The 25,281-nt window shown below is 39.6% G+C and overlaps 1 protein-coding gene across 1 annotated transcript in view; it reads right to left on the bottom strand.

Moving 5' to 3' along the window:
* LOC143023144 (neurofibromin-like) overlaps positions 1-25,281 on the bottom strand; it is a 375,045-nt gene that overhangs the window by 150,575 nt on the left and 199,189 nt on the right. The window contains exons 31-36 of the mRNA XM_076181656.1: positions 22,951-23,073; positions 22,665-22,803; positions 21,541-21,705; positions 17,170-17,271; positions 16,872-17,009; positions 2,947-3,127 (exon numbers count right to left, since the gene is read on the bottom strand). Of these exons, the coding sequence (XP_076037771.1) occupies positions 2,947-3,127; positions 16,872-17,009; positions 17,170-17,271; positions 21,541-21,705; positions 22,665-22,803; positions 22,951-23,073 (848 nt within the window). The remainder of the gene's footprint in view (positions 1-2,946; positions 3,128-16,871; positions 17,010-17,169; positions 17,272-21,540; positions 21,706-22,664; positions 22,804-22,950; positions 23,074-25,281) is intronic.

Consider the following 25,281-nt stretch of genomic DNA (forward strand, 5'->3'; position numbering starts at 1 on the left):
CAGATATCCACCACTCTTAGTGTGGAAAACTTTTTTTTTTTTCTTTTTCAGGTCTCTTCTATAACTATCCTTTTTGAGTTTCTTATCATGTCTTGTATTTCTTTTATCCTAATATAAGGTCCTCTCTATAAAGTACTTCTGTGCCTTTCATGATTCTGTAATTGGTCAGCAGGTCACCCCTTTCTCTTCTTTGTTCCAAAGTCAGTGATTTGTATTTAGACAGTCTCTCCTCATATGCAGGTTTGAAAGTGTTGGGGCCATTTTCGTGGCTGCTCTCTGGATTTGTTCAATTTTCTTTATATTCTTTTAGATACTGGGTGACCATAGTGTCACAGTATACGCCAGCCCAGGCCTTTTTGGTGTGACTAGTATTTTTTTAACCATTTCTTCATCTAAACTGGTAAAAGCCACTTTTATTGATCTTAGCGATTAGTAAGATTTTCAGATAATTTTGTTGATCTGTTTATCAAGGGACATGTCACTTGAGATAATTACTCAAAGGTCTTTTTCAGATCCCACTTTCTTTACTTCCTTTATTCTGATTTTATAATATCCTGATATTCTTTTTTACTTTTTCCGAACTCCATTATGCTACATTTCTTTATGTTCAAGTCTACTTTCCACTTTTGCCTCCATTTCCAAACTTTGTTTAGGTCTCTTTGTAGTGTTTCATTATCAGTTTCAGTATTCACTTTCCTCAGCAATTTAGCAGCATCTGCAAAGAAGCTTATGTAAGAATCCACATCTTCATCCATGTCATTCACATAGAGAACATTATTGGTGCCAATACTGATCCCTGTGGAACTCCACTAATCACCTCCTCCCAAGTTGAACTCTTTTTCTCTGAGCACTACTCTCATTTTTCTGCCATGCAAGAAGTCCTCCATCCAGTTTAGTAATTTACCTTGTATCCCTATGTTTTCCTTTTTTTTTTTTTCTTTTTTTAATAGCAATTTTTTGTGATACTTTGTTGAAGGCTTTTTGTAGGTCTAGGAAAGCACAATCAGCCATGATCTTCCCTGTCTGAATCCAAATTGTCTAGGGTTTATATTGTTTACTTCCAGGTGTTTTATTCATCTATTCTTGATCATTTTTTCACAAATTTTGAATACAGCACTTGTAAGGGAGACCAGTCTGTAATATGTTGGTTCTTCTTTGTTTCCTCATTTATGTATTGGTACAGTATTGGCATTTTTCCATCATTTGGTATTTTTCCTTCTTTGAGTGAGCAACTTATTATTTTACATATTTTGTCCATTAATTCTTCTTTAAATTTTTTTAGTATCCAATTTGCAATTCCATCTGGGCCGTGTGATTTCCTAACATCAAGGTTCATTGGTTGATACATTATTTCTTTTTAGGTTATTGTTATTTCCCTCATGGAGGTTATTGTACTTCAATTCCTTCATCCCAATGCTGTACTTTTTCTCTGGGGAAAACAGATTTGAAGTGGTTGTTCATGCCTTCAGCCATTTTTAAATATTCTGTATATTCTATATTTCTGTGGCGTACTTTCACCATTTTCTGTTTATTTTTAAGTTTACCATTCATGTACCTATAGCATAGTACGGGTTGATCTTTACATTTTTCTGTCTTTTTCATGGTTTCTTTTTTCCTCTTTGTGCACTTTTACATATTCATTTCTATGGTTGATATATATTTGCCACTTTCCAGGTTTTTTAGTTTTTTTTTTCCAAGCTTCACCTCTTCTATCTTTCACCTCACTGCATTTTCTGTGGAACCAGCACTTAATGTATACCTTTTCTGGTTTCTATCTTGGTATGAACTTATTCACTCCTTCATTATAAATTTCTATCAAAATCATCAATTTCTCTTCTGTTTATGTATCTCCTTTGAAAAATATTCCCAATTTGCATTTTGAAAGCATTTCTTAACCCTCCCAAAGTCAGTTTTGTTGTACATCAGTCTTCCTTCTCTGAAAATTTCTCATTTCTGTATATTTATATTTCCTCCTTTAGTTTAACCTCTATTAGTATATGGTCTTTCAAAATGGTGTCTTGTATTCAATTTTATCCACAATTGTAGGTTCTGTTAGTAATATTATATCTAGTCTCGATGGTTCTTCATTACTTCTATACCTGCTATTTTCTTTAATCTATTGTGTCATTGTATGCTCTATAGTCATGTCAGGTATACATTTCCCCATAGATCCTCTCCGCCTTTCACTGTTTTCTCTTCCCAACAGGTTTCTTTGCATTTAAAATCTCCTCTAAGTACCAAGTTACCTCCATCCTTCAGCATCTCATTTACTGAATGCCTTCTATCTTTCATTAAACAAGATATTGAATGATGGAGGTAATCTGGTACTATGTAATTACCTAGTTGTATTATACAGAAAGGGAGCTATGCTTGTGGTGACCCGTCTTTCTATCCTTCAGCATCAAGTTCTTTCTTAAAATCTTGAATAGTATTTGCACACACTATTTCTTTATCTAAATTATTCCAGGTATCCAGTACTCTATGTGGGAAGCTTTTTTTCAGATCTCTTCTATAGTTATCCTTTTTGAGTTTCTTTTTGTGCCCTCTTGTTTTTCCATTGTCCCATTTTTATAAATCATTCCTATGATTTCCATTCCTTTCATGATTCTAGTCAGCAGATCTCTTTCTCTTCTTTGTTCCAGAGTTGGTAATTCCAATTGGAACAATCTTGTTTATATGTTCATTTAAGGAGAATTCGTGCCAACTTTGTCAATGCTCTGTATTCTTTCTAATTTCTTTATGCATGTGTGTGTGTAGTATACAGGAAAGGAGCAACACTCATGGAGTCCTGTCTCTTAATCTTCAGTTTGTCATACCTAGCTTCAAATTCTACTTGTTCATAGCATATTGATGTATATTTCTAATTACATTGATTATCACATTGTCCCTGTTAGATCTTTCCCACCATGCATACCCCTTGACTAAAGTTAATTCATTCTTGTTTACCTGAAGTTTCTAGGAGCTGTCCCTCTATCTTGAGGTCAAAGGTTTGAGTGAGAGCACAAAGGAGGTTGTAGGCAGCAGTCCTAAGATTTGGATCAAGGGATCCCAAGTTGAGGAGTGCCATGTTGAGTAGTGTTCCTGGAACATCCTTGGGCCGAATCTTCTGGTGCACCGTCACAGAATCCTGAAGAACCAACATAGAGCCACAAGCCATATTAGGTATCAATATATTACCTTACGCTTCAGTTTAATTCAAAATTAAATGTTTCCTACTACTTCACACACTCCCAATAATTTGATAAGTACAAAGAAATGAATAGTAAATAACAAGATAAAGGAAGAAAAAAGGAGAGCAGTTGTGAAATAGGGGTAATTGTATGACAAATTTTTTAAAGTAATAAATACAGGTTTTGGAAAGAAATTAGGATAGGAAGAGAAGGCAAATCAAGTGGAAAATAAAATGTAAAAGGTGCAAATGGAGAGCTGATAAAGGAAGAGACAGTAGTAGGAGGAAGATGGGCAGATTATTTTGGGGAGTTGCTAAATGTGAAGGAGGATATGGAGGGAAAGGTAGTTGCAGTGGGAAGCACTAAGAAAATGACAGTGATGAATAAGAAAAATGGAGGAGAAATAAGGAAAGATGAGGTTAAAGCACTTGGATTAGATGGGTGTTATGTGGAGTGTCTATAAAAGGGAGGTACAGTGATGGTGGACTGGCTGGTGAGGTTATTTAATGTTTGTCTAAAAGAGGGTGGAGTGCTGGAGGACTGCCTGTATAATCCCACTTTACTAGGGAAAAGGGGACAAGTGTAAGTGTAGTAGTAGTTGGAAAGGCTTATGGGAGGGTTTTGATCAGGACAGTTTTGATCAAGAGGATTAGAGGGAGTAATAGGTGAGGAACAGTGTAGGATTAGGACAGGAAGGGGTTGTGGGGATCAGATCTTTGTGGTAAGACAGATATGTGAGAAAGCTTTAGTAAAAGGTAAGGATGGTTTTTGGGCCTTTATGGATTTGGAAAAGGCTTATGACAGGATAGACAGGAAGGCACTGTGAGAGGTACTGCAGATATATAGGATAGGAGGAAAGCTGTTATGAGCAGTCAAGAGTTTTTATGATAGTAGATGAACATGTGTTAGAATAAGAAATGGAGAAAGTGAGTGGTCTGAGGTAAAGGTAGGACTTTGGCAGGGATGCGTTATGTTGCCTTGGCTGTTCAACTTATACATGGATAGGGTGGTGCAAGAGGTAAACACAAAGGTAATGGGTCGGGGATTGGATATGGTTAAAGAAAATGGAGAAAAATGGGAGATAAGCCAGTTGTTTGTTGATGACACAGTGCCTGTTGGAGGATCAGTAGAGGTATTGAGGATGTTAGTTTGGGAAGGTGTGTTTGGGACGGTGTGTGAAAGAAGGAACCTGAAGATAAATGTGGGTAAAAGGTGATGAGATGTACAAGGGGTGAATGTGGCAGTAAATTGGAAGTGAGTATTAAGGAAGAGAGAGGGGAGGAAGTGGATAGTTCTTAGATACATGGGTGCTAATGTGGCAGGAAAGGGAGGAGTAGAGGTGGAGGTAGAATGTAGATTGAGAGAAGCAAGTAAATGCTTCGAGGGATTAAAAAGTGTAATGAGAAATAAACATTTGGGAATGGATGCTAAGAGCTGATTATATGAATGAGTGATTGTGCCAACAGCACTGTATGGGGCAGAAACATGGAACATAAGACAGGAAGAGAGGAGTTTGATGTATTTACCTAGTTGTGTGGTAGGGTAGTGAGATAAACACTGAGAATCATTGAAGTTTTAATTACTGACATTTCACTGATGATTCTCGGTGTTTATCTCACAACCCTACCACTCATTTTGTCGTCCATTCTTCAACATTACCTAGTTGTATTTTACGGGAAGGGGAGGTACGCTCATGGTGTCCCGCCTTTGTATCTCGCAGTGTCTAGTTTGCTCTTAAATTCATGAATGGTTTTTGCACACACTATTTTTTCATCCAGTTTGTTCCAAGTGTCTACCACTCTATGTGGAAAACTGTTCTTCTTCAGATCTCTTCTATAACTGTTTTTTGAGTTTCTTTCCATGTCCTCTTGTGTTTCTCTTGTCCCAATTTAACAAGTCCTCTCTCTTGAGTATTTCTGTGCCCTTCATGATTCTATAGATGGTCAGTAGGTCATCTCTCTCTTCTTTGCTCCAGAGATGGTAACTCCAATTTAGCCAGTCTCTCTTCATATGACAAGTTTGAAAGTGCAGGAGCCATTTTTGTGGCTACTCTCTGGATTCTATTTTCTTTATATTCTTTTTGATACTGGATGACCACAATGTCGCTGCATATTCTAGTCTAGGCCTCATCAATGTGACCAATATTTTTTTTAATAATTTCTTTGTCCAAATAGGTAAATGCCACTTTTATAGGATTCTCCAACAATTTTGTTTATTTATCATAGGACAAGTCATTTGAGATAATTACTCAATTTAGTTCCAATTTTATATTTTCCTAATATTCTATTTTTACTTTTCAAAACTCCATTATGCTACACTTCTTAATATTGAAGTCCACTTCCCATTTCTGAGTCCAGTTCCACCTTATTCAGGTCTTCCTGTAGTGATTCGCAATCCATTTTGGTTTTTACTTTCCTTAACAATTTAGCATTATCTGCAAAGAAGCTCATGTAACATTGCATATCATCATCCATGTCATTCACATAAATAGCAAACATTATTGGAGCCAATACAGATCCTTGCAGAACTCCACTGATCACCTCCTTCCAACCTGAATATTTTTCTCTGAGTACTACTCTCACCTTTCTACCAATCAGGAAGTCCTCCATCCATTTTAGTAGGTTCCATTGTATCCCTCCTCTATGTTCCAGTTTATTAAAATAATTTTTTGTGTGGTACCTTGTCGAAAGTTTTTTGTAAGTCCAGGAAAGCGCAATCAGCCTATCCATCCCTTTCTTGCACTATGTCTATTGGTCTTGAGTAAAAACATATTAAGTTGGTGGTACATGATCTTCCTTGTCTGAACCCAAATTCTTTTAGGTTTATCATATTAGTTTCTTCCAGGTGTTTTAATCATCTATTCTTGATCATTTTCTCACAAATTTTGGCTATCGTGCTTGTTGGGTCTTCCTTGTTTCCTCCTTTATATATTGGTACAATGTTAACATTTTTCCAGTCTTTTGGTGTTTGAGATGAGGTGCCTGAGAAGTATGGTAGGAATTATTTGGCTGGATACTGAGAAATGAGGTGAGAAGAAAAGTGGCAGAGAGGGAACAGGGAGATTAAATTGATGAAAGAGTACTGGGATGGTTTGGACACATGGAAAGAATGAGTGAAGAAAGATTAGTAAAAGAGGTGTGGAAGGCAGAGGTGGAAGGAGTAAACATAAGGGGGTGCCCAAGGATGAGATAGAAGGATGGGGTGAAAGGGGCACTGGGAAAGTGGGTAATATCTGTTGAAGAAGGAAGGGAGAAGACAGAAGATAGGGGTGAGTGGAGAATGGTTGTGTATTGTTGATGCTGTGATGCATGGGTGTGGGTGGGGGGTGTGGGTGGGAGATGAGGATGAGGGAGTATGTGTGATTGATATTTTGACACAGACCAAAGAGGTTTCTCCCCATCTTCTTTTTTTCGACATGAGAGGGTAGAGAAGGGGGGCTGCCAATTAAATGAAGCAGCCTTGCTGTGGCCGTGCTGTCTCTTGCTACACTGCTTCTGACCCAGGGTAGTGGGCGAGATGCCGGGATAGTCATCCACGAGGACCTGTGATAGGAGGGGGGGGGGGGGGGATGGGAGTAGAGTATGTGGGGATGTAGTGGGTGGGAGTGAATTTTATGCCTTTGTTCTTATGGCTACCTTCCTTGTATGGGGAAAATGCTGTTGGTATATGTATGTATAATATATATATATATATATATATATATATATATATATATATATATATATATATATATATATATATTAGTATATTTTTGCAGTAAATTTTCTTGTAGACATGTCTTGTTAAAGACCAGTGCTAAGTCACTTTCAACTTAGTTTTTTTTTTTCATTTGTCTTGTATGTTTTTTATATTCCAGAGGTAGATTAAACCACCTTGAAGCAAAATAATTGACAGGAAAAGGTCCATGTCAAATATGCTTGAGGGGTTATGAGTTGACAGGGCTTTTATGGCTCAAATTGAGGAGGAATTAGGAGAGGTTCAAGTCAGATCAAAAGGACTTGGGGGGGGGGGAGTAAGGTTTGCATCAGTTGATGTTATGTGTCATACTGTCCAGGGGTTTTTGTCCAGGTGTGCAGGGATGACCCGTCATCTAGGAGGTGCTAAGATGGGAGGGAGGGTGGAGGGGTGTGGAGTGTTTTCGGGGATGAAATGGGTGGGAATGTTTTTGTGCCGTGTCCTTTTTGGCTACCCCCCTGGTAAGGGGGAAAAAGCCTTGGTATATGTATGTATGTGATTGATTCTTTGTTTAGGAGTAGGGTGCCTAATGTGCTTGTATGTTAATGATTGGTGTGTTGTGAGATGTAAACTTTCTTGAGGATGTGTAGTTTTTTGTGATTGTTAACTAAATCTTGTCTCGTGGGATTTCTGTTGTGATACTGAGCCATGTGTTTTCATATGCTACCATCATGGGCATGCATTATGAGCCTCCTACTAAGAGAAGTAGTGGTAACACCAATGTAATTCATGTTGAGTAGAAGTTTACAACCTTCTCAGTACAGGAGTATTGGTATACCACGTCTGCTTGCTTTAGGGTGTTATCATCATTTTTAAGGTTATTCTTCATGAAAAGGCTAGAGACTGTTGTGTTTTTGTAGTATACTACAAAAACACGACAGTTTCTAGCCTTTTCAAATTCTTACAACCACCTCATCATACAGCCACCTGAACATGAAGAACAAGCTGCCTTTCGAGACATAATGTGCTCTCCCTTTACCCAAAAATATTAAATTGTACATACCCTCCAACTAAAGCTATAAGAAAACATTCATTAATCACAAAAATGCTGGAGAAGAAAAGGTGAAAGGTGCAGATGGAGAGATAATGGAAGAAACGGCAGTAAGAGGAAGATGAGCAGAGTATTTTAGGGAGTTATTAAATGTGAAGGAGGATAGGGAGGGAAAGGTAGTTACATTGGGAAGCACTAAGAAAATGAGTGATGAGTGAGGAAAATGGAGAACAAATAAGGAAAGATGAGGTGAAAGCAGTTGTTAAAATGATGGGAGCAGGTAAGGCACCTGGGTTGGATGGATGTCATGCAGAATGTCTAAAGAAGGGAGGTAAAGTGATGGTGAATTGGCTGGTGAGGTTGTTTAATGTTTGTTTAAAAGAGGGTAGAGTGCTGCAGGACTGCACATATATTTCCACTTTACAAGGGAAAATGAGGAGGTGAGGAGGAGAACAGGGGTGGAAAGGGAGTTGGGAGATAGGGTTGATGAAAGAATATTAGGATGGTTTGGACACATGGAAAGAATGAGTGAAGAAAGACTAGTAAAAGAGATATGGAGGGCAGATGTGGAGGAAGTGAACATGAGGGGACGTCCTAGGATGAGGTGGATGGATGGGGTAAAAGGGGCTTTGGGGAAGAGAGGAATGTCTGTTGAGGAAGGACGGGACAGGACAGCAGAAGACAGGGGTGAATGGAAAGTGGTTGTATACGGATGATGATGTGATGCATGAGGTGGAGTGGGTGGGGTGGTATGTGTGAGAAAAATTTGATGCAGCCCGAAGGGATTTCTCCCCGTCTTCTCCTTTTATGCATGGGAGGACGGAGAGGGGGGGTCGCCTATTTAATGAAGCGTCCTTGCTGTGGATGTGCTGTGTCTTGCGACACTGCTTCTGACCCAGGGCAGTGGACAAGGTGCAGGGATGACCTGTCATCCAGGAGATGCTAAGATAAGAGGGAGGGTGGAGGGGTGTGGAGTGTATTCAGGGATGGAATGGGTGGGAATGATTTTATGCCTTTTCCTTTTTTGGCTACCTCCCTTGTAAGGGGGAAAAAGCCTTGGTATATGTATGTATGTACAAGGGAAAAGGGGACAAGTGTGAATGTAGTAGTTTCAGAAGGATCAGTTTGTTGAGTGTAGTTGGGAAGGCTTATGGGAGGGTTTTGAGAGAATTAGGAGAGGAACAGAGGGAGTAATTGGTGAGGAATAGTATGGGTTTAGGACAGGTAGTGGTAGCATGGATTAGATTTTTGTGGTAAGACAGATATGTGAGAAAGCTTTAGGAAAAGGTAAGGATGGTTTTTGGGCCTTTATGGATTTGGAAAAGAAAATCTCCCACTCCCTTTGGATACATGGTCCATCAATGAGCCCTCAACCACTCAAGCTTCCACCACCTTTTCTTTTATATAATAGTCTCTCTTAAATATTGAGTTAACTACCATCAACTACCTGTGTAAACATATCTAAACATCTCTCCACTATAGTTCTTACCTTTCACCTTGTATCTACTTCCTATTACATCTATCTAATCATCTCCCACTCTAGCACTGTGAGCCCCCAAAACTACTACAATAACTTTCCTCTCGAAACTCTCTACACATTCATTTATATTAATCAAAAGGATTCTATCTCTTCATTTTTTCCATTACCAGGACCATATACATTCACAAAACTGCATACCTCCTATCCCAACTTTACCTTCACATATCCTTGAAAACACCTTTCTCCACTTTACCACAAACTTATTTATCACTAATCAGCAGTGACAATCCTTTTCTCATTCATCCCTCACCACTCCTGACACTCTACCACAGTGCCAAACTCACCCTTTCCTTTCGACTTAGTGTCAAGAGTAAACATATTGACCAATTACACTATAATTCTGAATGCTGCAAAAATTCCTGAACAATTTTTTATACATATACCGAAGGCTTTTTTCCCCTTACAAGGGAGGTAGCCAAAAGACAAAAGGCACAGAAACCCCTCCCACCCATTCCATCCCCCAGAAACTCCACTCCCCTCTATTCTCTTCCCTCCCTTTTATCTTGGCACCTCCTGGATGACAGGTCATTCCTGCATCTTGTCCACTGCCCTGGGTCACAAGCAGTGTTGCAAGACACAGCACATCCACATCAACGCCACTTAATTAACCACTTCCATACGGTGACGCCTACGTAGGCGGCATGAGGAGCAAGTGGGTACTCAATGATGCCCAAGTTGCCATCTTGATTATATTTATTGTAGTCATACCTATGTAATTTCCATTCTCTCTAAACTGGCTTCATTAATTTTCTATGGTTATCAAAATACACGGGTGAAAGAGAACGAACGATTGAGCACTGCCTTCATTTTTTATAATCCGATTATTATGACGCAACATCGCACGTCGGGCAGCAAATGCTGCCAGACGTGCGATGTGCCCTGGAGTGAAGAGGTTAATTCGGCGACCCCCCCCCCCTCTCATGCAGAACAGGTGAAGACAGGGAGAAATCCCTTCCGGCTGCATCAATTTATTTCTCATACATACTCCCTCACCTCCATCCCCCACCCACTCCCCTTCATGCATCACAGCATCATATATACACAACCTTTCTCCATTCACCCCTTTCTTCTATCCTCTTCCGTTCTTTCTCAACAGACATTCCCCTCTTTCCCAATGCCCCTTTTATCCCATCCATCCATCACATCCTAGGTTGCCCCCACATGTTCACTCCTTCCACACTTCTTTTACTAATCTTTCTTCCCTCATTCTTTCCATGTGTCCAAAACATCCCATTACTCTTTCATCAACCCTATCTTCCAACTCCCTTTCCACACCGCTTTCCTCCTCACCTCATTTCTCACTTTATCTAGCCTAGTAACCCCCATCATACTTCTCAGGCATTTCATCTCAAACACATTCAAACTACTTCTCTCTTCTTATCCTATGTTCCATGTTTCCGCCATGTACGGTGCTATCGGCACAATCACCCCTTCTTAGCATCCATTCCCAAATGTCTATTTCTCATTACACTTTTAAATCCACCAAGGCATTTACTCGCTTTTCTCAATCTACATTCTAACCCCTATTTCTCCCTTCCCTGTCACATCCGCACCCAAGTATCTAAAACTATTCACTTCCTCCACTTTCTCTCCCTTAATACTCACTTCCAGTCTGCTGCCACTCTTTCCCGTTGTACATTTCATCACCTTACATTTTCCCACATTTATCTTGAACTTCATTTTTTCATACACCTTCCCAAACTCTATCACTAACTTCCTCAATCCCTCCTCCAATCCTGCTACAAGCACAGTGTCATCAGCAAAAAACAACTGGCTTATATCCCACTTTTCTCCATTTTCTTTAATCATATCCAATCCCTGACCAACAACCCTTACATTCACCTCTCGCACCACCCCTTCCATGTATAAGTTGAACAGCCAGGACGACATAACACATCCCTGACAAAGTCCCACCTTTACCCCGAACCACTGACTCTCTTCATTTCTAATACTAACACAAGCTCTACTACTCTCATAAAAACAATTGACTGCTCTTAATAGCTTTCCTCATATCCCACATATCTGCATAACCTCCCACAGTGCCTTCCTGTTAACCCTGTCATAAGACTTTTCCAGATCCATACAAGCACAAAAATCATCCTCATCTTTTCCTATAGCTTTCTCACATATCTGGCTTACCACAAAAATCTGATCTACACATCCCCTACCTGTCATAAACATACAGTTCCTCACCAATTACTCCCTCTGTTCCTCTCCTAATCCTCTCAATCAAGATCCTCCCATAAGCCTTCCCAAATACATTTAACAAGCTGATCCCTCTGAAACTTCTAAACTCACATTTGTCCCCTTTTCCCTTGTATAGAAGAACTATACAGGCACTCCTCCAGTCCTCTGGCACTCCACCCTCTCTTAAACAAACATTAAATAACCTCACCATCCAGTCCACCATCACTGTACCTCCTTTTTTTAGACATTCTTCATGGCATCCATCCAACCCAGGTACCTTACCTGGTCTCATCATCTTAACACCTGCCTTCACTTCATCTTTCCTTATTTCTCCTCCATTTTCCTCACTCATCACAGTCATTTTCTTAGCGCTTCCCACTGCAACTACTTACATTACCATCTTTCCATCTGCACCTTTTAACTTTTCTTCTCTACTTGATTCACCTCCTCTTCCTCTTTTAATTTCTTTCCAAACCATCTATTTATTACTTTCAAATTTTTCTGTCATACTCTTACCACATTTCACATCTACTCTCCTCTTTGCTTTCCTTTATCTTATGCTTTACTTCTCTCCTCTTTATTTTGTACCTCTCATATGATTCCCTTGTCTTAATTTCTAATTAATTTATGAAAGTCTGCTTCTCTTCTACACCCTTCTTTGCTTCCTCATCCCACCACTCACTACCTTTCCTTTTATTTCCTCCCATTCTCCATGCTCCACACACCATCTCTGCACTCCTTATGACTCCCTCTTTAAACCATCCCCATTCCTCCTCCACTCCTAGTTCTACTCTGTTCTTCATTCCCTCCCAATACTCTCTCAGCTCCTTCTTATATTCTTATACTCCCTCTCCTTTTTCTAATTTAAGCAGTTCCCTCTAAGTATCTCCCTACCTTCTACCCTTTTCTCTTTCTCCACCTATTTTCCACTCTCAACTTACCTTCCACTAAAACATTATTTGATATTCCCCCACTCTCTCCCCTTAGAATATGTACATCCTTAATTCTTCCTATCATACTCCTGGTTACCACTATATAGTCCATTAACACTCTGCCACCCTTCCATCCACCACCCTCTCCCATGTGTACTTATGCTTGACTTTCTTCCTAAACGATGTATTTGCTATCATCAACTCTCTTTCGAGACACATATCCACGATACTTCCCAATCACTCCGTCTATTACTTCATTTCCTACCCTAGCATTATTTGGCAACTCCTCCCACCAGCATACCCCACAAAGACAGTGGACAGGGCACCAGTGCTCTTGAAAAGGTCAAAGAAGGTGATGTCACTCCTGTTGCTCTCCCTGTACGCAACAATTTTGATTCTTTGCCCTGTATTTTTGCTATGATCATGGAAAAATTAACAAGAAACAAGAGAGTGACACAGCAGAATATAGAGGGCCCATGAGTGCCTGAAATAGAAACAAGAAGGAAAAAGAATGAAGAGAAAAGCAGCACACCTGGACCCAGCACTCCACAAATATCTACTAGCCATGCCCACCTTACACCTCCTCCACCCATGCCACACAGCTCACCCTCACCTCATACCTCATCAGCAAAGAGGAGGAAATTGGAGATTTGCTATACATTGCAACCATCAAACAAATGGTCACAAAAAATGGCCATGAAAATTTAAATCAGCTGTCATATAAACTTTATGTTTTTGTTCTTTCACAAAGTGTGCAAAGATGGTGTGTGGAACAAGAAGGACAGGAGGAAATAGAAAAAAGGGTGGGATGAGGAAACAAAGAAGGTTGTAGAAGAGAAGAAGCGAGCTTTCATAGATTGGTTACAAAATAGGACGAGGGAGTCATATGAGAGGTACAAAGAAAAGAAAAGAGAAGTAAGGCAAAAGGTAAAGGAGGCAAAGACGAAAGCAGATGTGAAATGAGGTAAGAGTATGACAGAAAATTTTGAAAGTAATAGAAAGATGTTTTGGAAAGAAATAACAAGAGGAAGACGAGGCAAATCAAGTACAGAAGAAAAGGTAAAAGGTGAAGATGGAGAGATGATAATGAAAGAGAAGGCAGTAAGGGGAAGATGGGCAGAGTATTTTAGGTAGTTGCTAAATGTGAAGGAGGATAGGGAGGGAAAGATAGCTGCAGTGGGAAATGCTAAGAAAATGACCGTCATGAGTGAGGAAAATGGAGGAGAAATAAGGAAGGATGAAGTGAAGGCAGTTGTTAAGATGATGAAAGCACGTAAGGCACCTGGTCTGGATGGATGCCATGCAGAATGTCTAAAAAAAAGGAGGTACAGTGATGGTGGAGTGGCTGGTGAGGTTATTTAATCTTTGTTGGAGAGAGGGTACAGTACTGGAGGACTGGAGGAGTGCCTGTATAGTTCCACTTTACAAGGGAAAAGGGGACAAGTGTGAGTGTAGTAGTTTCAGAGGGATTAGCTTGTTAAGTGTAGTTGGGAAGGCTTATTGGAGGATCTTGATTGAGAGGATTAGGAGAGGAACAGAGGGAGTAATTGGTGAGGAACAGTGTGGATTTAGGATGGGTAGAGGTTGTGTAGATCAGATTTTTGTGGTAAGAAAGATATGTGAGAAAGCTATAGGAAAGGGGAAGGATGTTTTTTGGGCTTTTATGGATCTGGAAAAGGCTTATGATAGGGTAGACAGGAAGGCATTGTGGGAGGTTTTGCAGATATATGGGATAGGAGGAAAGGTTCTACGAGCTGTCAAGAGTTTTTACGAGAGTAGTAGAGCATGTGTCAGGATTGGAAATGGAGAGAGTGAGTGGTTCGAGGTAAAGGTGGGACTTTGTCCGGGATGTGTTATGTCGCCCTGGCTGTTCAACTTGTACATGGATGGGGTGGTGCGAGAGGTAAATGCAAGGGTGGTGGGTCAGGGATTGGAGATGGTTAAAGAAAATGGAGAAAAGTGGGAGGTGAGCCAGCTGTTGTTTGCTGACGACACTGCGCTTGTGGCAGGATCGGAGGAGGGATTGAGGAAATTGGTGACAAAGTTTGGGAGAGTGTGTGAGAGAAGAAAGCTGAAGACAAATGTGGGTAAAAGTAAGGTGATGAGATGTACAAGGGGTGAAAGTGGCAGCAGACTAGAAGTGAGCATTAAGGGAGAGCGACTGGAGGAAGTGGATAGTTTTAGATTCTTGGGTGCAAATGTGGCAGGAAAAGGTGGAGTGGAGGTGGAGGTAGAATGTAGATTGAGAGAAGTGAGTAAATGCCTCGGTGGATTAAAAAGTGTAATGAGGAATAGACATTTGGGAATGGATGCTAAAAGGAGACTGTCTGAGGGAGTGATTGTGCCAACAGCACTGTATGTGGCAGAAACACGGAACATAAGAGATGAAGAGAGGAGTTTGAATGTGTTTGAGATGAGGTGTCTGAGAAGTATGATGGGGGTTACTAGGCTAGAGTGAGAAATGAGGAGGTGAGGAGAAGAACAGGGGTGGAAAGGGTGTTGGGAGATAGGGTTGATGAAAGAGTATTAGGATGGTTTGGACACATGGAAAGAATGAGTGAAAGAGACTAGTAAAAGAGGTATGTAAGGCAGATGTGGAGGGAGTAAATATGAGGGGACATCCTAGGATGAGATGGATGGATGGTGAAGGGAGCTTTTGGGGGAGAGGGGGATATCTGTTGAGGAAGGACGGGAGAGGACAGAAGACAGGGGTGAATGGAGAATGGTTGTATATAGATGATGTTGTGAGGCATGAGGTGGAATGGGTGGGGGATTGGGGGTGAGGTAGTATGTGTGAGGAAAATTTGATGCAGCCCGAAGGGATTTCTCCCCGTCTTCTCCTTTTATGCAGGGGGGGATGGAGAGAGGGGGTTGCCAATTTAATGAAGCAGCCTTGATGTGGATGTGCTGTGCCTTGCGACACTGCCTCTGACCCAGGGCAGTGGACAAGGTGCAGGGATGACCCGTCATCCGGGAGGTGCTAAGATAAGAGGGAGGGTGGAGGGGAGTGTAGTGTATTTAGGGATGGAATGGGTAGGACTGATTTTATGCCTTTTTCTTTTTGGCTACCTCCCTTGTAAGGAGGAAAAAGCCTTGATATATGTATGTAGCAGTAATATCTTCGGTTGTTATCTACGGATTTTTGTCATTTTTGTTTCATTTGAAAGAAAACATCATGCTGTTCATTTTCTATGGTAAAAGATAAAATAAATTTTATCTATTTTTTTATTTATGAATCCTGAATTTTGCAACATTTTTTAATTATTCAGAGAAACAAATTAATAAAAAATCAGAGGTATTAGTTTGGAAAATGTGTTCAATAATTTTTGTTCCCCAGACTCTAAGCTTTCATACCAAGCTGAATGATGTGGAAGGATTTTCCATTAAGTAATTAGAGCTTCACTAAAACTCACTATATCTTCACTAGATATCCACTATGCCTTATATATACATGGGAGGAACACAATACCCTGAGGAATTATATGCTAATGTAAAGAGTAATTGTACCTAAGTTCATTAAATACATATTTGAAAATTTAATTTCACCTACTCTATAAAGTGATGCAACACTCCCTTAAGGTCTTCCAATAAGTCTACATTGACATTTCTCCCTAATCCCGCAATGCACTCATTTAAATCCATCCAAAAAGCCTCCCTTTCCTCTACACTCTTCTCACTACCAGAACCATACGCACTTACAAAAACCTACATCTCCCTTCCCAGTTTCACCTTCATCCACATTATCCTTGAAGAAACCTCCTTCCACTCCACTACACACTTACCTATCTCTTCACTTACTAGTATAGCCACCCCTTCTCTCCCCCGTCCTCTTTTCACTACTGAGAACCTGCCAACTACACTCCCAAACTCACACTCACCCCTCCCTTTCAACTTAGTTTCACTCAATGTCAATGCATCCATCTTTCTTCTCACAAACATACTGCCTATCTCTTCCCTATTACTCTATCTATACCACAACCACACACATTAAAAGACCCAAACCTTAGGGTACTGGTTGGAAAACTCCTAGACCCTCTTATGCCTTTATTGTTATTAAAAATTTAGTTCACTGTGATGGAGGCAAGCCTAATTACTTATGTAACAAACTTTATCCTTTCTCTACAGCAATATCATGCTTTCTACCATATCAATCACATGAACTTATCTCTAATAAGTGCCTTCTAGTCCTTGTTCCTGTACAGCAGAGCTCTAGTACACTAGCATCAACAGTAATGTAGAAAGAGCAAATGTACACATAACTCTTCAATATTGACAAAAATTTGACACTTAAATTCAATTGCTCAAAATATACCCACCGGCTGTGAAAGTTCCCATCTTGTACGTATGTGAATAATGGCCTGCACTATGCTGTCACAGTCATTGTGAATAAATGAAAGTGGCCCAGACTCATTGGCAATCGTTAGGGTGAACTGGTTGTCATCTACCAAGCAAACCTACAAAGAAATTATTAAAATTATATTTGTGAAAAAAACAAAAAAATCTAGTCATTAAAATGTATAAAATACTTTGCAGCAACAATAAATATCAACAAAAACCATGAAAATGTTGACAATCCTATACTCATTCACATTACCAACAATGGAAAGCACTTACTTCTTCAATTTCTGATGCATAATACACATCATTGAGAAGTACCGAATGTGATAATACTTTTGTCTTCTCAGCTGATGTAACCTGAATGGCTGATGGTCCAACCTGCAATATAAAAATTAACACAATGGGAATATCTGTTTAAGGGTGAGAAGTCCATTACAAGACAGTTTCTTTAACTGCCCAACTTAATCAGTTAATGCCACAGGTTTGGGTGGACAAAGTTGACCATGAAGGGCAAGTGATAGGCAGTGGATTGTTAATGTTGCTGTTGTCATTTCCTAGATTGTTTGCCCAAGCAGTTCTGTTTCCTTTAGGAATGCCATGGCAGAAGCAGGGCTTTCCCATAAATTCTTTATAGAGTATATACTGTGTTGCTGGTGTGTGTGATTGTGTACAATGCAGTCGTCTATAGTGTGTTGTAGAGTATGTGGTGAAATATTGCATCCTGGACTTACAGGGTAGAGAGGATTCAGAGGGATGGATTTCAGAGGATCTGGCTTGCAGCAATGTGTTGTCTTTCAGTTTGTTGATGGAGCAGTGATTTGATAATAGATATGTTTCTGAAAGCTGGTGTCTTGTGGTTGTGGAGGAAGAGCAAAGAGTACTTGTGTGTGACAGAGGTATTTAGATGTTGTTTTGAATTTTTTGGGGGCATGTGTGGGTGTTCTGCTATGTAGAGTAATGGGTGTGCTGTTTGTGGAGGCAAAATCATGTGATTGTGCAACTCATATCAAGATGATTCTTGACATTGATGACTTTTGTTTTGTAGTGTAGAGGATCTGTAGACATTGTATTTGTGCAGCCTGTAATTGTCTTTAGGGCTTTGTTTTGTATGGTCTGAAGGGTGTTGAGGTATGTCTCAGTGAGATTGGGGGCTCATGCAAGGCTTACATTATTTATCACTGAGCATATGAATTGTTTGTATATTGTAGTATTAGTTTCTTTGTTTTGACCAAATATTGTAACTAATTTATTTCAGTGTATTAAGTCTAGGTGTGCATTTAGTCTTTGTTTGTGATGTGTGTGTGTGTAGTACAAGTGTTGTTGTTGATATAGAGGTGTGGTATGTGTGTTCTGTTCTCCAGTTGGTGAGAAGTGTGGATGTAGATTTGGTTGGGGCTACTTTAAGTCTAATTGTAGTGAACCTGGTGATGAGTGTGTTTTGGTATGATTGTAGTGTTTCTGTAGCTTTGTCTGCCTTATGGTGTGTGCATGCAATTGTTATGTTGTCTGCATAGGAAGAGATTTGTGTTTCTGAGATGTCAGGTATGGGTATACCATGCATGTATAGATTAAAGTGTAGGGAACAGAACTGGACCCTAAGGTAATCCATTCTTAATGTTTCTGGTGTGCAATGATTGACCATTATATAACACATAAGTATCTCTACCTGCCAGATAATTGCCCAGCTATCTTTTGGCAGGGGGAAAAAGCCTTGGTATATGTATGTATGCATGTTTATGTTATACATTTTGTTTGTAAGGTTATCATGGGGGATGGCACTGAAAGCTTTACTAATGTCTAGTGAAGAGTGTGGAGTGTAGTGGTGTAAAACAGTGTTGTATTCAGCAAGGGGGTTATGTGGTGTGATGAGTTGTAGTACAAGCAGTTCTATGACATTGGAAGGGGTGCAGAGAAGTGTGATTGGGTAGCGTGATGTTAGAACTGTTGGGTGTGTGTGTTTACACCATGTGGTTCAATGTATTTTAGGTGGATGTTACTTATGTTGTCAGCAGGGCTGTGGAGTCGGAACACAAAACTTCCAACTCCGACTCCGACTCCTCTTCATGTAATTAACTGATTATGGCCTACATATTTTATAAAGCCTATAAAACACACATACGTTCCAATCTTGAGTAGACTTATATCATTATAACTGGTTTATATCAAAGAATAAATATATATATTGTAGTGTGGCTTTCCTATGTTTGACCTCCTCAATAATACTTTATAACAGAGACAAAATTTTTTAAAGGATATTCAAGAAAATTCAGTATAAAAAAAAAAAAAAAAAAAAAAATCTATAATGGAAGACATTTGGCATAATATATATCTTTTGCAAATAAGTGATAAGTTTATCTAAAAAGAAAAATACTGTTCTTTATAACAAAAGTTGAAATATAACCTTTGTAAAGGATATACAAACCTAATAATAAAAAATATATAATGTAAGATTTTTTTTTAACATATATAGTTTTGCAAATAGAAAAAAAAATGAAAATACTTTATAAAAGTTTAGGCAAATTTCTTGAAAGGAAACAGTAAATATAGAGAAAATAAACCTTATTGATACGAGTACGGTACAAGGTCGAGTGTTACTTCTGAACATGTATGATACTGAAAGGTATATGTATTATACATACTTTTTGGGTACCATTATACTTCATATGCTTTCATACCTTCTGTTGTCTTTATGTATTGAAATTACTGGTACTGCTATGCGATTATTGCAATGGACATTACTCTTATTTTGGAACCGATCTTATCGATACGAGTACAAAACAAGATACAGCTGAACATGTTTGAGACGTGAAACTTTTTTCAACTTTAGATAGCCTTATTTCAATAATTCATTGTTAAAAAGTATAGAGGGGAAAAAAGAAGGGGAAAGGAGAGAAGAGATAGTATTATTGCGATAGTCTACAGTTGAAATCATAATTATCCTACTGTTTGGCAACACAGCAGTGGGAGAAACCACCAAACTGATGGAGTGGTGGAAATGGTACATATGGAACTTGACAGGAATATTACAACTCCCATGACTGTGTCAACAGAAGGTGTAAAATGGAGGTGTTTAATTTATTCAAGTAATACTTTGGATGCTTATCGGTCTATGTATAAATTTGAAAGCCAGCGTTGCACAAGGACATTTTGGGGGTTTATTGGAATGACCATGAAGATAAGACGATGAGATTTATTACATTTTATAAAAATATCTTTTTTATATAATCTACTTATAAGGAGTATGCACTGCATAACTCTACAGACTAAACAAAGGCCTTATAAAATGTAAATTTAACTGGAGTCGGAGTCAGTATATTTTTACCAACTCCGACTCCAGTGACACCGTAATTGCTTCCGACTCTGACTCCACAGCCCTGCTGAATTCTGTCAACTTGTTTGGGTTTGATCATATTTTCTATGTTTATTACTACTCAAAGTGAAGGAGTATGAGTAATACAGCAGTGACTTCATATCTTATAACACAAGTGTGATGCATCATATGTTAGGCATTCGATGTTACACTCAAGAATTTGACTCGTATTAAATAGGTTAACCATCCTCAATCCCCTGCCCATTACTCTTAAACTTACCTCTCACACCAACCCAGCCATGTATAAATTGAACAGCCAAGGCAACATGACACATCCCTGGTGAAGTCCTATCTTTACTTTAAACCACTCACACTCTCCATTTCTAATTCTAACACATGCTCTACTGCTCTTGTAAAAACTCAATTGTTCTTAACCACTTCCATATGGTGACGCCTACGTAGGCAGAATGAGGAGCAAGTGAGCACTCGATGATGCCAACGTCACCATCTTGATTATATTTATTGTAGTCGTACCTACGTAATTTCCATTCTCTCTAAACTGGCTTCATCAATTTTCTATGGTTATCAAAATACACAGGTGAAAGAGAACAAACGATTGAGCACTGACTTTATTTATTATAATGCGATTATTATGACGCAATATCGCACGTCGGGCAGCTAATGCTGCCAGACGTGCGATGTGCCCCGGAGTGAAGAGGTTAACAGCTTTCCTCCTATCCCATATATCTGCTATATCTCCCACAGTGCCTTTCTGTCATAAGCCTTTTCCAAATCCATAAAGGCCCAAAATGCATCATTACCTTTTTCTAAAGCTTTCTCACATATCTGTTTTACCACAAAAATCTGATCCACACAACCCCTATTCTAAATCCACACTATTCCTCACCCATTACTCCCTCTGTTCCTTTCCTAATCCTCCCAATCAAAACCCTCCCATAAGCCTCCCCAATTACACTCAACAAACTGATCCCTCTGAAACTACAACACTCACACTTGTTTCCTTTTCCCTTGTAAAGTGGAACTATTCAGGCATCCCTCCAGTCCTCCAGCACTTTGCCCTCTTTTAGACAAACATTAAACAACCCCACCAGCCAGTCCACCATCACTGTACCTCCCTTTACTTTAGACACTCTAAATACCCATCTAACCTTGGTGCCTTGCCTGATCTAATTTTAATAACTGCTTTCACCTCATCTTTACTTGTTCCTCCTCCATTTTCCTTATTCATCACTGTCATTTTCTTAGCATTTCCCACTGCAACTACTAACACAATAATAAAAATTACCAACACAATAAAAAGAATCATATTTAATTACCTTGATAGCAACTTTAGTGTCTTTATGTGAAAGTTTGAGAGCATTGCTGAAAACTTTGAGGTCCTCATCCAGTGATGTTGTGGCTCCTGGTAATTTCTGTTGGTCTGGATCAATATAGTCATTGAGTCTTGCTGGTGTGTCTAGAAATATTAGTTTCTTGTGACCCTGAAAATAAAAAGTAAATATATAACATATAAAAAACTCTATTCTATATACCCAGGCCTTTTTCCACCTTACCTGGGAGGTACCCCAAGTCAAAAGGCATAAACCCACTCCCATCCACCACCCTTTCTTTCCTCTCAGCTTAGCTCTTCATGGATGACGGGATTCCTCTATCATGCCCACTGCCCTGGGGCAGAAGCAATGCAGCAAGACACAGTACATCCAAAGCAAGGCTCCTTCACTTAGTCAGTAACCCCCCTCTCTATCCTGTCATGCATAAAAAAGAGAAGACATGGAGAAATCTCTTTGGGTTGCATCAAAATATCATTCACACATAACCACTCCCTGTCCCCCACCTCCTCCCTTCCTTGCATCACGGTGTCATCTATACACAGTCATTCTCCACTTAACCTTTTCTCCTGCCTTCTCCCGTCCTTGCTAAACAAACATACCCCTATTCTATAAAAAATAATGAAATACTTTCAAAACACTTTATTATTCTCTGAGAGCAATCTAATGACACTTTCAAATATAGAGGTTGTTCAGGATAAATTTGACATTTTTGGAAAGGTAAGAAAAACGTCATATCTTGAGCAAAAATTGATGTATTCTCAAAATTCAAAGTGCATCTCTTAGAGGATCTTTTGCCAAATACAGCTAACTCAAAGAAACCTTGAGCCTCCACCACAGCTTCCATGTGGGTCCTGAACCTGCAGCACACAGCCTTCATGGTGTCCTTCAAGATATGCCTTAACACCAAAGGCATAAATCCACTCCCACTCATTTCATCCCCACATACTCCACTACCATTCACCACCCCTCCCTCCCTCTTTTCTTGGCTCCTCCTGGACAACGGGTCATCCCTGCATCTCACCTACTGCACTAGGTCAGAAACAAGACACAGCACATCCAGTTAACATAATCAATAGAATTATTTTCATGCAAAAATGAACCTGACTTACTTTTAGAGGTGCAAGTATTCTGTCATGGTATTTTGTGTATTCTCGAACCCAAGAATTTGCATTGTATATATAAGCAGCATGAATATTTTCGTATGCAATTTCTGGCAAAACAACAAACCATTTCTGTAAAAATTCAGTCCTGAAAATGAAATGAAATGAAATGTAAGTTTCTAAATCTCAAAAGTAACCTTTAAGATATAATAGGTCAGTTTCCGATAAATTGTCATATAAACTTAAAAGATTAAAAAGAAATACACATCTCTGCAGCTACAAATGAGTTCCTTGCCTGAATCTATTGTCAGCACATGTATGTGTGAAGTCTACGACCAACTCAAAAGGCTTGCGGCATATTGGTTTGAGCGTCAAAATCACGTGATAGATTAGCAAGTCCCCATTAGTCTCACCAATCCTGAAAACATCACAAAACACCAAATTATAATAACAACCAAAGAACATAAATACAATAAAATCTGTGCAAGTAAAATTGTAAATTTAAATACATACCACGGGATTCTTCCCCCTTATAAGGGAGGTAGCCAGTCAAGGCACACCTAGTCCCACCCATTTCACTCACATCCACCACCCATTGTTTCCCTCTCATCTTAGTTCCTTGTGGACATAGGGTCAACCATGTCTCCTACCCACTGCCTAAGTCAGAAGCAATGCAGGAAGACAGTGCTCATAAACAGCAGGGCTGCCTCACACAGCATATATTGTAAATAGGTAACATGTTTTCGCACACTTCAGAGGTAATTTGTTAAAATTGCCATTCCTAAACATCTATATACCCATGGCATTTTCACCCCTTATAAGGGAGGTAGCTAAGTCAAAAGATACAAATCCCCTCCCACCCATTCCACTTCCATCCACCACCCTTATTTCCCTCTCATCTTAGTTTCTCATGGATAATGGGTCATTCCTTTCTCCGCCCATTGCCCTGGATCAGAAACAATACATCAAATTACAGTATTTATATATTCCTAAATGTATGTTAAATAAAACTTTTGTTATAAGGTAGATATGTGAGAGAGCTTTAGGAAAAGGTAAGGATGCTTTTTGGGCCTTTATGGATTTGGAAAAGATTTATGACTGGGTAGATAGGAAAGCATTGTGGAAGGTTTTGCAGATAAATGGGATTGGGAGGAAGTTGTTACGGACAGTCAAGAGTTTTAACATGAGTAGTAGAGCCTGAGTTAAAATGGGAAATGGAAAGAGTGGTTTGAAGTCAAAGTGGGACTGCATCAGGATTGGATGGTGCAGGTTATAAAGGCAAGGGTATTGGGCAGGGGATTGGAGAGTGGTTAGAGAAAATGGAGAAAAGTGGAAGGTGAGCCAGTTGTTGTTTGCTGATGACACTGTACTTGTGGCAGGGTCAGAGGAGGGATTAAGGGAGTTAGTGTCAGCATTTGAGAAGGTATGTGATAGGAGAAAGTTGAAGGTAAATGTAGGTAAAAGCAGAGTGATGAGATGTACAAGGGTAGGATGGGAGTGAGTTGGAAGTCTAAAAGGAGAGAAGCTGGAGAGAGTGCATAGCTTTAGGTATTTGGGGTTGCTTGTGGCTGGAAAAGGAGTGGTAGAGGTAAATTGTAGACTGAGAGAAGCATGTTAATGCCTTGGGGGATTATAAAGTGTTATGAGAAATGGGCACATGGGAATGGATACAAAGAGGAGATTGAAGGGGTGATTGTGCCAATGGCATTGTATGAAACAAAGACTTGGAATTTAAGAGAGGGAGAGAAGAAAAATCTAAATGTATTTATCTAGTTGTATTATACAACTAGGAATGGGCGGGGGGATGGGGGGTGAGGTAGTATATGTGAGCAAAATTTGACGCAGCCCGAAGGGATTTCTCCCCGTCTTCTCCTTTTATGCATGGGGGGACGGAGAGGGGGGGTCGCCGATTTAATGAAGCGGCCTTGCTGTGGATGTGCTGTGTCTGGCGACACTGCTTCTGACCCAGGGCAGTGGACAAGGTGCAGGGATGACCCGTCATCCAGGAGGTGCTAAGATAAGAGGGAGGGTGGAGGGGTGTGGAGTGTTTTCAGGGATGGAATGGGTGGGAATGATTTTATGCCTTTTCCTTTTTGGCTACCTCCCTTGTAAGGGGGAAAAAGCCTTGGTATATGTATGTATTATACAGGAAAGGAAATATGCTTGTAGTGACCCATCTTTGTATCTTTCACCATCTAGTTTGTTCTTCAATTCACCTTGTTTCTCCTTGCTATTTTTTATCCAACGGTTGTATAGACCTTATACCACAGTATTAGGTGGTTGTGGTCCTTTTAATTCCACCTTTCACAGTCATTTCTTCCCAACATATTTCTTTTGAGTTAAAATCACCCATAATTACCAGATTTCCTTCTTTCTTTAGTGTTTCATTTAGTGTTTTTCTTGTCTTCAGCATTTTGGAGTGTTCACTTTCATTCCATGTGTGAGTTTTAGGCAGGACATAAATCACTGCATACTTTCTATTTTTCATATCTCTACCCTCAACTCTTATCATAATCAACTCCACATTGTTCTCTCCTTCTGTGATTTTTGTTGTATTCAGGCCTTTCTTGGTTAGCAACATGACTACTCCACCCTGCTTTGTTTCTTTGTTTCTGATCCAACAATT

Source organism: Oratosquilla oratoria, unplaced genomic scaffold (assembly GCF_046742065.1).
Source record: "Oratosquilla oratoria isolate Oo_2021 unplaced genomic scaffold, ASM4674206v1 SCAFFOLD45, whole genome shotgun sequence".
NCBI lineage: Eukaryota > Metazoa > Arthropoda > Malacostraca > Stomatopoda > Squillidae > Oratosquilla > Oratosquilla oratoria.